The following is a 14,020-nucleotide window of genomic DNA, read 5'->3' as shown; positions in this document are numbered from 1 at the left end:
TTATTATGATTATTATGATTATTATTATCATTATTATTATTATTAATATTATGATTATTATTATCATTATTATTATTATTATTATTATTATTATTATTATTATTATTATTATTATTATTATTTTGCGGTTAGCTGGCAGAATCGTTAGCACGCTGGACAAAATGCTTAGCGGCATTTCGTCGGTTCTTACGTCCTGAGTTCAAATTCTGCCGATGCCCACTTTCCATTTCATCCTTTTGGGGGTTGATAAAATAAGTACCAGTCACGCACTGAGGTCGATATAATCGACTAACCCCCTTCCCCAAGATTTCAGCCCTTGTGTATTATTATTACAGACCCAATCCAGGGAGAAAGAGGTGGGTGGGGGGAAAGACTCGACCCCCAGTACTTACTTGATAACTCTAATAATTTTTTCATTTCACAATCGACGTAAAAATACGCTTTAAAATTCCAGTGAACGTTCTTTGGCTTATTTTAGCCACAACAGCTGAGGCCATACTGGTGCACCGTTTCATGTGTCTATGATTTATTTCATACAGACTGGGTTTTTTCTTTTATTATTGAGGTATACAAAACCAATGTATTGGGTTGTCCGGAAAGGTCGTGCCGATTTTTAAAGGAAAGAAAAAGGTCAATAAATACTTGCCATTACATTTTTAATCAACCAAATATGAACCATTTTGTTGCACAGTCCGTCTTCACCTTTCTTTTAACTTGAAAATACCCTCTTCTCTGAATTGAGGTGATTTCATGGCAAATAAGTCGAAAGGTAAGCTATTATAAATCGATACGAACTTTCCGGACAACCCAATAATACGAAATAAAATGTGAGGCCCCCAAAACTAAGTTATTCTTATTTAACCTTAGACCAGTGGTTCTCAACCATTTTTTTTCATCTATGGACCCCTTTGATTACTATTTTATTCTGGTGGACCCTTCATTGCCATTCGATGTTTAAAAACTAGTCTTATAGATACTTGTTTCAGAATTCTTATTTTGCTTTTCACACACTGACTTATGTAGGGTGAAATATGTAAAACGCTAGAGACAGAAATCTTGTTTCTTTCAATAAACAAACCTAAATCAACATTTTTTCATGAACCCTAAAAATACGACTGTGGATATCCAATTTTGCTTGCGTGGACCCCAAAAATTTTATATAGATCCCTAGGGGTGGTCAAGAACCACTGTCCTAGACCAACCACTAATAGGTCTATAGATGTTTCGGCTGTGAACATCTCATCATTATCTGTCCTTTTCTTTTTCTGATGTTTCTAGGACTACTTTATTCCATAAGGTTCTTCTCCCTCAAGATGTTAGATCAGTGGTTCTCAACCAGGGTCCACATAGGATTTTACTGTTAGAATTTAAGTGCAATAAGTTGGTTATACTTCTACAATACTCAAAATATTTTAACTATTTTTTTTTTATAAAATTCCTAATAATATTTAATCATCAAATTACGAGAGGACTTCTTAAAACAGCGAATGGCTATGAGAATCCCAAAGTATAAAACAAGAATCAAAGAGGTTCATAGGCAAAAAACGGTTGGGAGCCACTCCATTACAGTGTGATTTCAGCGCAAGAGGGATGAAGCAACCATTTCTAGCCAGGGTGGTTCTCCCTCGTTGGTATGAAAAAAATAATACCAACCTGTATCTTTTAAAAACAAAAAACATAAACATATATTTAGCTTTTAATCCTTTTATATATTTAACCGTTTCTAATAATATCAAAATTCAGTTTGTTGAAAGATTTCTTTTTTAATACATGCATACATACATACATGCATACATACATACATATATTGCATGCATACATTAATAATACATACGTACATACATACATGCATACATATCGGCGCAGGAGTGATAAGTAGCTTGCTTACCAACCACATGATTCCAGGTTTGGTCCCACTGCGTGGCACCTTACGCTAGTGTCTTCTACTATAGCCTCGGGCCGACCAAAGCCTTGTGAGTAGATTTGATAGACGAAAACTGAAAGAAGCTCGTCGTGTATATATATATGTATATATATATATATATATATGTGTGTGTGTGTGTGTGTGTGTGTGTGTGTGTGTGTGTGTGTGTGTGTGTGTGTGTGTGTGTGTGTGTGTGTGTGTGTGTGTGTGCGTGCGTGCATGTTTGGTTGTCCGCACCAACGTCACTTGAGGACCGATGCTTGTGTGTTTGGGTAGCCGTAACTTAGCGGCTCGTCGAATAAAAACCGATAGAGTAAGTACTAGGCTTACAAAGAATAAGTCCTGGGGTCGATTTGCTCGACTAAAGGCAGTGGTCCAGCATGGCCGCAGTCAAATGACTGAAACAATTAAAAGAATGAAAGAATACATATATATATATATATATATATATATATATATATATATATATATATATACTACGGAGATGTACTTGCATAGCAAGTGACCTGATCTGAGATTGTGTGCTGGAACGTAAACAATTGCTGCGTGGAAGGTGTTTATAAGCCATTTAAAAACACACAAGTGAATCTAATGGTTTTTGTGTTATCAAATGGCTTATAAACACCTTCCAGTCGTGTTTTTACTTGTGTTTACTGTTTTTATTGTTTTTACTGTCTTGTTCTCACTGTCCTGTTCTTGTTAATACTTTCACCCTCCGCAAAAATTCCAAATTTTATTTAATTTGCTTTGCGGGAAGGACTGTTCCAGCGAAGTCGCGTATTGTCCTTGCCTTCGAAACGCGGAGTAGATGAAACAGGGACAACTGACGAAGGGATATACTCTTTATGTTGCATGTCGCGTTTCTCTGTTTGTTTTATTTTTTCGTTGTTCGAAAAAAGTTCGTTTTCTGTTTTCGTTTTTCGTTTCTCATTCTGCTTAACGTCTTTTTGATGTCCTGTATCCATATATGAATGTATGTATACATATGGATGTAGGTATGTACATGTATGTATGGATATATGCATATATATATATATATATATATATATATATATATATATATATATATATATATATATATATATATATTATTTTGCTTAAAAGAGTTCCAACACTGTCTGTTTTTTATGTTTTATTTATATTCCTGCAGAACTAATGTGGGGTATAGAATATGGAATATACAATATATAATATGATATACAATATACAATATAAAATAAAATAACATAAAAATGGATGGCACCCTGAAAGAAAGTATTGAATGTAGATGAAATATTGAGTGTTCAATATATATATATATATATATATATATATATATATATATATATATATATATATATATATATATATATATATATATATATATATATATATATATTTGTATATATATATATATATACAAATCAAATAACTAAAGACTAAAAGACTAAATAGTTCTTAAGTTAGTTTTAGCCATCCTGGTAAAGTCCATGCTGGGGCAACCAACCACTTTTAAGCTTTTCATTGAACTTTTGTTTCATGTGTACATAGAATTGTTTCTAAAATAAAGTTCCGACACATATTTGCTCTCACACACACACACACACACACACACACACACACACACACACACACACACACAAACACACACACACGCACGCACGCACACAAACAAACAAACAAACCTGCGTATGCACACGCACACTAAGTTTGGTAAGGGAACTTTCCCTTTGGCAATAAAGCACGATCCCCAGGTAGTATGATAGTAGTAGTAGTAGTAGTAGTAGTAGTAGTAGTAGTAGTAGTAGTAGTAGTAGTAGTAAGAGGAGGAGGAGGAGGGAGAAGAAGTAGGAAGAGGATGAAGAGGATGAAGAGGAAGAGGAAGAAGAGGATGAAGAGGAAGAGGAAGAAGAGGATGAAGAGGAAGAGGAAGAGGAGGAAGAGGATGAAGAGGAAGAGGAAGAAGAGGATGAAGAGGAAGAGGAAGAGGAAGAGGATGAGGATGAAGAGGAAGAGGAATAAGAGGATGAAGAGGAAGAGGAAGAAGAGGATGAAGAGGAAGAGGAAGAAGAGGATGAAGAGGAAGAGGAAGAAGAGGATGAAGAGGAAGAGGAAGAAGAGGTGGAGGAGGTGGAGAGGTGGAGGAGGTGGAGGAGGTGGAGGAGGTGGAGGAGGTGGAGGATGAGGGGAGGGTTTGGGGAGAGAGGGGGAGGGTTTGGGGAGAGAGGGGGAGGGTTTGGGGAGAGAGGGGGAGGGTTTGGGGAGAGAGGGGGAGGGTTTGGGGAGAGAGGGGGAGGGTTTGGGGAGAGAGGGGGAGGAGGGGAGGAGGGAGGAAGTGTGGAGAGAAGAAGAGGAAAAGAAGAAGAAGACTAAAAGTGGCAACAACAAGAACGACAATGTTGGTAGCGATAATGATATGACGATGGACAAAAGAAGAGTGAAAAAAACTGTGAACGAAAAAAATACGAAAATGTAGGAAGAATGATGAATTTTAAACATCGACGGCGTCATTAAAGGCCTTGTTTACACCGGGGGCAATGATACGTGAAGAAGGTTCCTCAACATCATGTGTGTATACACTGACGTATCCAACACCGTTATGTCGCTTACCACACGATTCACATTTTTTCTTCTTCTTCATGCGAAAGTAGATAACAGTTAATACGACAACCACCAAGGCTACAGCAGAAAGCGTCAGCGTTAAGATAAACTTAGTTGATGTTCGGCAGACGAGGCTTTCCGGCGGTATCGTGAAAAGGCTTCTACCTTTAAACCTCAAAGGTTCAGCGCACCTGAAAGACACGAAAGAAGAGCAAAACCAGCTTTAGATCAGCTTTAGATAACTTTAATAAATTGTACACGCATGCGCAAACACACGCACGCACATACGCACGCACGCAGGCACAATTGCATGCTTGTATATTTGTATGCATATATATGTATATTTATTTGTATGCATGTTCTTTTCTGCTTTAAATTATCTAAATTCTTCTTTTGAAGAAGGAACTGGTTTCTAACAGAGATACAAAGCGAAAACTATGTCACATTTTGAACCTGAGAAAAACCTTGCATACTTTTCTGTCCCGCCTAGATGTTGAGTTCAAGTAGAATGATCGGGGTACTTATGTCTTTTTAGCTAGCTTACTGGTGCTGCGGTGCTGATTTCATCAGTGGTGGTGTTGTTAGTCTCAGCCATAATAGTGCTAGCAAAATTCCACGTGGTATAAGGTATATTTTAAAAATTCGGTCTAAATAGCGCTACGCTTATAAGTAAAAGGTGTTTCTCTTATTTAACTGGATTAGGTTGGAGGAGTCGGCATAAGTGTAGAAGACAACGTTCAAAGATATTTTTTAAACGGACCTCTACGCTTGCACGTCTGATGTTGACGGCACCATTTTGGCATGTATGTATGTATGTATGTATGTATGTATGTATGCGTGCATGTATTTATTTATTTATGTGTATATATGTATGTATGTATGTATGTTTCGAGCTCCATTATGGTACAACAGTGGATGAAATTAATATTCAAGGATCCATAAAGTTTATTTTAATGAGAACCTTTCTATCAGACATATCAACCCAATCAAATAGGACATAATTATTATTAGTAAAAAATATTTTAGATACATTTTTACTAAGCCGGAAGAATGTACTCAAGTAACCTTATGGAACACTAAATAGTCAACAGATGGTTCCCATTCTTTAATGGCAAATTTCATGTTTCTACAACTCTTTTTTAAGTATTGTTATGCATCGTTTACCAAAGCAGTTCTTATTAAAGCCCTTAACTGTGCGAGACCAGCTACTACGTTTGTGATGTTGAAATTAGTGTCATAATGCAAGCAAAACAAAATCTCTTCTTATTCCATTTTTATATTGAAATCTAATGTTTCTTTCGATGTTAGCTTGAGAGCGAACGATTCGGCAGGGAAAGACGATCTCCAACTACTTGAAAACTGTAAATGTCTATTTACTGACCAGCTGAAGAAAGACGTACACGTCTTTAAAAAAGAAAGGCATGGCTGTATGATCAGATGTATGTGGATGGAGTAAACTAGGGTTTATGCCTGCTTCTTCTATGCATCTGTTCAAATCTATAGGGACAGTTCCTAAAGCACCTATAACTACTGGGATATATTTTACCCGCACTTTATTATTATTATTATTATTATTGTTCAGTAGTTTTATTTTTATAACGTGCTTTCACTTCACTACCGAGCGCAGCTCTGTGCGCCTTGGGTATGTGCTGTGGTTTGCTGTGGTGCTTTTATGTTTACTGTATTGAAAGTGTTTTGCGTAGAATGTGTGCAGTACCCAGTAGTGCAATTTTCTGTATGTTACATATATTTGTAAGTCCTGGTATTTTTGTTATGTATTTGTCTGAGTATTTTTTTATTATACCTAAGGCACCTACTATGATAGGAATTGTTTCTGTTTTTAGACTCCACATTATTATTATTATTATTATTATTATTATTATTATTATTATTATTATTATTATTATTATTATTATTATTATTATTATTATTATTATTATTATTATTATTATTATTATTATTATTATTATTATTATTATTATTCGTGGAGGCGCAATGGCTCAGTGGTTAGGGCAGCGGACTCGCAGTCATAGGATCGCGGTTTCGATTCCCAGACCGGGCGTTGTGAGTGTTTATTGAGCGAAAACACCTAAAGCTCCACGAGGCTCCGGCAGGGGGTGATGGCGAACCCTGCTGTACTCTTTCACCACAACTTTCTCTCACTCTTACTTCCTGTTTCTGTTGTGCCTGTAATTCAAAGGGTCAGCGTTGTCACACTGTGTCACGCTGAATATCCCCCGAGAACTACGTTAAGGGTACACGTGTCAGTGGAGTGCTCAGCCACTTGCACGTTAATTTCACCAGCAGGCTGTTTTGTTGATCGGATCAACTGGAACCCTCGACGTCGTAAGCGACGGAGTGCGAACACACACACACATTATTATTATTATTATTATTATTATTATTATTATTATTATTATTATTACTATTATTATTTTTATTATTATTGTTATTGTTGTTGTTGTTTTTATTATTATTATTACTATCACTGTTGTTGTTGTTGTTGTTGTTATTATTATGTCCAACTACCCATATTTCTTAATTTGTTACAAAAGTAGTTTTATACTTTTCCAATCGTTTTGTACATATCTGCATGTATACCCCTCACAGTATGCATATTTGTAGTATACGTAAGCGACCTATCTCTCCAAGACCCTCCAAAGCCACTGTCTTTTCCAACACATGTATACATTTGCATTTTAAGCTTTCCTACTATTTCATTTTCCCTTTTTAAGCAACTATTCAAACTTTGTTTCTTTGAATTCATTTCTAAGACTATGACTTACACAAGAGAACAACTTTTTTTCATTTGATGTTGCATGGGATTTTTTGAAGTAATTCCAAGTAGTTTTTCAACACTGATTTTCAAATATAAGATCGTTTTTTATTTGCATGTTCTAGTTTTTATGCAATTTGAAATTTGTGATTTTTACGAAATTGGTATATTTGTAAAGAACTGATATAGAGAGAACTGATATATATATTCACTGTGTCCATCCTATTGACTTTTGTTGTTTTTGTTTTTAGTTTTGAGTTGCGTGTATATGAGTATATATATATATATATACGTACATGCATACATAAATACATGCATATATATATATATATATATATATATATATATATATATATATATATATATATATATATATATATATATATATACATATATATACGTACATACATATATGCATAAATACATACATATATCTATAGATGTGTGTGTGTACGTGTGTGTGTTTAAGATCTAATGATGTTTTCTTCAGGTAGACATAAATGTATACATAATTCCAATTGATTTTGTTACATATGTGACTGTTACACACTTGCTCGTCAAAGGTTTAATATAAGAAAGTTCGTGAGATGGGCACATAAGGCGTATTTTGAGGTTCACATTGGTAACCAAAACAAGAAGTGGTCTCTGTATATGGTGTGTCATAATTGCAAGGAATATCTTCGTGACTGGACAAACTAAAAGGTCTACCTTGTGGGGTCCCTATGGTCTAGCAAGAGCCAAAGCACCATATAAGCTACTGATATTTTTTGCCTGGTTACTATAAAGGTGTTGGCAAGGAAAACGAACATAAGATTTCCTATCAAAGTATTCCCTCTGAAGTTCGACCTACTCCCCATTCTCAGGAACTCCCAGTTCCAGTTTTTAATGGTTATGCCTCTTCTGAAGATAAATGCTGTAAATCTGAACAGGAATTTGAAGAAGATTTTGAAGACACCTCATTTAATGCCAAACAGTCATCAACCTCTCATCGTTTTAGTCAAGCGGAACTGAGTATGCGATTTAGCACTATTAAAGAAAAGAACAGCGCTATTAGCCTCCAGCCTAAATGAAAAACATTATATTGAAAGCCTTATATTTTAGAACGCGGGAGTAGATTTTTGTGAACTTCAGAAGACAAGCAATTTGTTTGCTGCCACGTTATCCAGACCTCACACAATTAGGCGTCACCCATTATAACCCTACAAAATGGAAATCGTTTCTAAATATCTTTAGGCGAAGCTTCAAGCGTGTTCTCTTACATAATGGCAATGTGTCTGGCGTAGTCTCAGTTGGCCAGTCGATACATTTGCGAGAAACCCATGGCGACATAAAAATGGTTATTGACTCCTCTGGCAGTGAAAAGGCTTCATGACCAACATTGTGAATGACCCGACCATTTTCACTCTGACTCCATCTTAACCTTGGCTTATTGAAGCAGTTTTTAAAGGTGTTGACTACTAACTGTGAATGTTTCCAGCACATAGTTTCTGCTTTTCTTAATTTATCTTTCAAGAAAATCAAAATGGGCATATTTGAGGGACCTCAAATTTGTGCCCTTGTACTTGATGAGGAAATAATCAGAAAGATGAATGACAAGACGAAAGTATCGCTGTCATTCGTGGCGATTATATAGAAACTTTCTCGGTAATAAAAACGCTTGTAACTATGAGGTTTCGTTACTAAAATGCTGTTGGTTTTTCGCGATCTTGGATGCAATATAAGTATCAAGCTACAATTGTCTCTGTCATCATTTCACCAAGAACCTTGGAGCTATAAGAGATGAACAGGGATAACGCATTCATCAAGACTTTATGACGACGGAACAGACATGATGGCAAATTACTGCTGGAGTGTCAAATAGAATGACCTCGAAAAAGTTTATAAACGCAAGAGAAGCAAAAGAAAATTCTTGCCAAAATAGGAACAACTTGAGCTTTTCTCGACTTTATTTCAAACTTTAGTACTTATTGTAATGAATTTAAACGCTGTTGTGAATATATATATATATATATAACATTAAATAATGAGTGTAGAAATTAATATTATCAATTAATATTAATTTAAACCAGTGGCTAACATACTTTTAAAAAAATGTCCGAGGACTATAAATTATATTACATATATAAATAAGAGGAAGAGCCACCAAGGTGGATTCCTAATATGCTAGAAGAATGCCAAATCGCCTTACCACGAAGAATATGTTCGAGAACACATTCTTCGTGATAAGGCGATTTGGCGTTTCTTCTAGCACATTAGGAATCCACCTTCGTGGCTCTTCCTCTTATTTATATATATATAACGCCCAAATGGTTGTTTAAAGCCCAAATTTAAAGATACTATGATCATAAATTTCTCAGATAGAACATGGATTTATGCAAAATGTGTCGAAATTTCGTAAAGAATGGAAAATTTGAATTGCAAAACATTTGTAGCTTATAGAGAAAATTTTACTTCAACTTGGAATTCAGTGCATCCAAGTTTGGTAAGAACAAGAGTCAGTAGTAATGCAACTAAATGTTTGTTCCCGAGTGTTATTATTTTCACTCATTTCTGTTTTTCTTTCTCTCTCATTTGACTTAATTTTTCCCTTCACAGAGGGTCATTGAAACCGATTAAATATGATTTTGCTTTGTTTTGTCTTTTGTTAGATGAGTATCCACTTATTTTTAAACGCAAACATCTAAGTATAAATTGAGAGAAATTTCAAGGAGATAAATTTAAACAAATTTCAATAAAATTAGCAACATATGTATGCATGTGTATACATACATACATACATACATACATATGTCACTCTATATATTTATGTGTGTGTATGGGTGTATGCATATATTTACTATATTACATTACATACACGCGCGCGTAAACACAAATAGCTGTCTAAAAATACATGTCAGAAATCCAATGAGCCAGAAAAAAGACAGGCATTCATATATTCAATAACCAATACCAACAATTACTAAAAGTGGCTGAAAAGAATAGTATGGCATGGACTCTCTGTTACTGTGGGTCTTAACGGCTATTGTGAAAAACCGGGGCGAAAATCGTGAAAGAAATCGTCCACTTCAAACACAAAGAAACAAACATTTAGTGCAATGGAATTGTATTCTTGGGATTATGATTAAAATGCCCCCCCCCCCCCCGGTATACAAGCTCATATGGTGGGGTTAGCGGGAAGACGGGAGTGGGGCAAAGGTGCAACGAGACAATTGAAGAGAGGAGATGGGAATGGTGGGAGAGGGTTAATTTTAAAATCGTGTGTCGCTGTGTAGATGTATGTGTGCATATGTGGTTATATATATCGAAGTTATATGTGTGGCAAATCTTATATTAATTCCTCGAACAACCGTGAAATGAAACACCGGTGGAGGAGATACAATAGCCCACCAAACTACGAATTTAAGCGGAAAAACACACGAAAACTGATTTGATGAGGACTCCAGCAAGCCTGCAAATCAGCAAACTCCTACAGAAGGTCCACAGACTAACATTAGACAAGCTCTCGACACAAACTCTACAAAGCAATGCCGATTTAAAGTTAACCCACCCTTTGTACCCTGAACTGTATTGCAAAATCTCATGATATCCAGATGCATGCACACATGCATGATATCCACTATCTTTACGATGCAATAAAGACATTTATTGCCCTTGGAATTGCTCCCTGGCACCAGCCAAGTTGTCAGACAATGTCTTTAACTAAAAGATCAGTCAGCAATAATGCAGCACTAGAGAGAACACTTCAGCTCCTAAGCGAACCAAAAACTGAGGATCCGGTAGTCAAGAAGGAACTCGTAAAATACCCACAATCACTAACTTTTGCTAAAGTTAGTGCTGTCATCAAAATCTTAAACCTAAAATAAAATTAAAAAAAAAAAACAGGAAAGCTTTTAGGTCGGACAATATTTCAGCAGAGTTCTTCATCGCTTTGTCTCAGAAGTATATAACCAGAAATATATCCCTTAACACTCGGAAAACACTAAATATTATCACCATCTACAATAAAAAAGGAGAGTAATATCTTAAAAAGATATAGTCCAGCTGTCGATTGCTGAAAATGTCCTAGCCAAGATTATCTTTAAAAGTCTGGTTGAATCAATTACAGAAAACATAAGACTAGGATCACAGTGTGGATACTGCAGGGACAGAGGCACAGTAGGCAAGATCTTTACAAGAAATCTCCAAGAAAAATGCAAAGACCAACACCACGACTTTTTCAATACGTCTGTGGATCCATCAAAGACATTCGACACAATAAATTCCTGTAGGATGTTCTCAGAAACTTTGGTTACCTAAATTTATGAGATGATGACTCGAGACATGAGAGGGTAGAAATCCGAGCCCTTCAGTGTAAATGTGTCAGACGAGTTTGTGTGCTGGCCCCTGCTTAGATTAATACTTTCCACGTCTATATGATCAGGCTGTTACACAGAAGAATGGAAATAGGAGGTAGGAATTACTGTAAACTTTCAAAGTGACGGGCCTCTACTAAGCTTAGATTTGAGCTGATCATTGAGTTAAACTATGATGGTGACTGTGCTCTGCTAGCTCACACACACAGTAGCTCAATATACCACCATCTCGATTGCCATTGAAACCTATGAAAAGATGGGCCTCACAGTTAACGTCCGAACAACTAAGGCCACCTGTCAATAGTACACAAGACCAGCCTCTTTCTCCCCTTTACTTTCTCAGTGCAACAGCAACAGTCAACCACACCCTACCAGTTCAAGTACCTCGGCAGCATAATTCTCAATGATTGAATTCTAATCAAGAAGATTCTAAACTGCTACAAACAGGCTTCTATAATTTTCTGAAAGCTCAGAAGAGTTTTCTTTTTAAATGATTATGTCATCCTCCATACCAAGTTCCTCGTCCAATGGATAGTATGTACTTCTGCCTTCCAGTATGAGTGTAAGATATAGACCATATACAGCCGTTACATAAAGGCTGTAGAGACCTTTAATGTCCAGTGTCTGTAGAAGATCCTTTCATTCTCATGATGACTAGTGATTGTACACAGAATCCTTCAACTGATTCCCCCCCCCCACACACACACACAGAGGAGGATCTAATCTGTACTGATTCAATTGAAATCGCTTGGACAGATTGTGTGCTTCTCTAGTTTACGTCTCTTTCTTAGGATCGTTGACGACCACCACACCATGGTCATCATGTAGCTGGAGATCCAAAGAGCAGGTTCAGAAATAAACCAAACTAGGCTTCAGCGACCTCACTTGTAGGGGAGGATTAAGATATGGAGGAGAAATCCATTCAACACTACCAGAGGAGCCACGGAAAATGTTATGCGCGCAGATTAATAGCTAACTTCTTCAACCAACCGTTAGAGTGTCTCATCTATAACCGAAGCTGCACATCACAGATTGGGGTGTGTGGTCATCAAAAGTAATTCACGAATGAATTTGATGGACAGCCGCAAGTCGTAAACAAGTCTATGTATGCATGTGTATGCGTGTGTGTGTGCGCGCGCGCGCGCGTGCATGTGTAGATGTGTATAAGTGTGCGTGTGTATATATGTGCAAGTGTGTGAGCGTGCATCAATGTAAGTGTGTGTTGTTAATGTTCTTGTATAACCCTAGGTCAGTCCTAGAACAGACCAATGAACAAATATAATCTAAACGTGATCATCAACGTCTTTTCCAGTAACAGTATACATCCAAATATATATTATCCAGTGTAACCTCTTTTATCTATGACAGTTGGTCGTGAATTCAGGAAGACTCACCTGTTATTTCTGCTAGTTGGTTAAACTACCCCAAAGAGGCTCCTTCTCTCTCTGTGTGTGTGTGTGTGTGTGTGTGTGTGTGTGTGTGTGTGTGTGTGTGTGTGTGTGTGTGTGTGTGTGTGTGTGTGTGTGTGTGCGTGTGTACGTGTGTGTGTTATTGTAGATGCAAAACAACACCACACACTCACCTTCCGAGTTTCATTTTCCATACAGTGTGTGCGATTCTTTGTTTACTCATCTACGGTACATTATGTATTTTCTTTTAATATATTTTAATTAATATGTTATACAGTGCAGAATTGTACTGCATTTATTAATTTCTTAATTTTTAAGCGTGAAAATGCTTATTTTACCACAGAAACCCGCGATATACTGAGGGCGCGATGGATGAACCGCGATATGGTGAAGAATTACTATATATATATGTATATATATATCTATATCTATATCTATATATATATATATATATATATATATATATATATATATATATATATATATATATATATACATACACATATATATATGTAGGTGGCCCATTAGCAATTAAAATCTAAAGGCAGTTGACGAGGTGAGTTGCGCTTAACACCAGGCGCAGTAAGATCCACGGAAGAAAACTGAAATGCAATGCATGAGAGTTCGAAATCACGTGATATGGGTATATCTGCTTCCTCACTTGTGCGCTTGTCTCATACCGTACGTAGCTTTCTCGCTTCCTCTCTTTCGTCAGCTTATTAAGATAATGCACTTTGTGGCTAATTGAGTCGTTTTTGACTCTTGTTTCTAGCAGAGTACATGCATGCCTGTATGTATGTGTATATGTACGAATGCAATAATACATACGTATGTATTTGCACGCATATGCACACATTGTATGCATACACTTTCAAGCATTCATGCATACAAATAAACGAACTTACATAGATACACAAACACGGAATTGTGTACATGTTAGTATATGTTTTATATGTGTGTGTTTATGTATGTGTGAACG

The 14,020-nt window shown here is 36.3% G+C and overlaps 1 protein-coding gene across 1 annotated transcript in view; it reads right to left on the bottom strand.

Annotated features, from left to right (window-relative positions):
• Positions 1 to 4,214: 4,214 nt before the first annotated feature.
• The window catches only part of LOC106876408 (uncharacterized), an 18,135-nt gene continuing 8,329 nt past the window's right edge, over positions 4,215 to 14,020 (bottom strand). The window contains exon 3 of the mRNA XM_014924942.2: positions 4,215 to 4,695. Coding sequence (XP_014780428.1) covers positions 4,395 to 4,695 — 301 coding nt within the window. The 3' untranslated portion in view covers positions 4,215 to 4,394. The remainder of the gene's footprint in view (positions 4,696 to 14,020) is intronic.

Source organism: Octopus bimaculoides, chromosome 20 (genome assembly GCF_046866305.1).
Source record: "Octopus bimaculoides isolate indiv1 chromosome 20, ASM4686630v1, whole genome shotgun sequence".
In the NCBI taxonomy this organism is placed as follows: Eukaryota; Metazoa; Mollusca; class Cephalopoda; order Octopoda; family Octopodidae; genus Octopus; species Octopus bimaculoides.
Note: the sequence above shows the minus strand (reverse complement) of the source record. Positions and strands in the feature narration are given on the sequence as shown.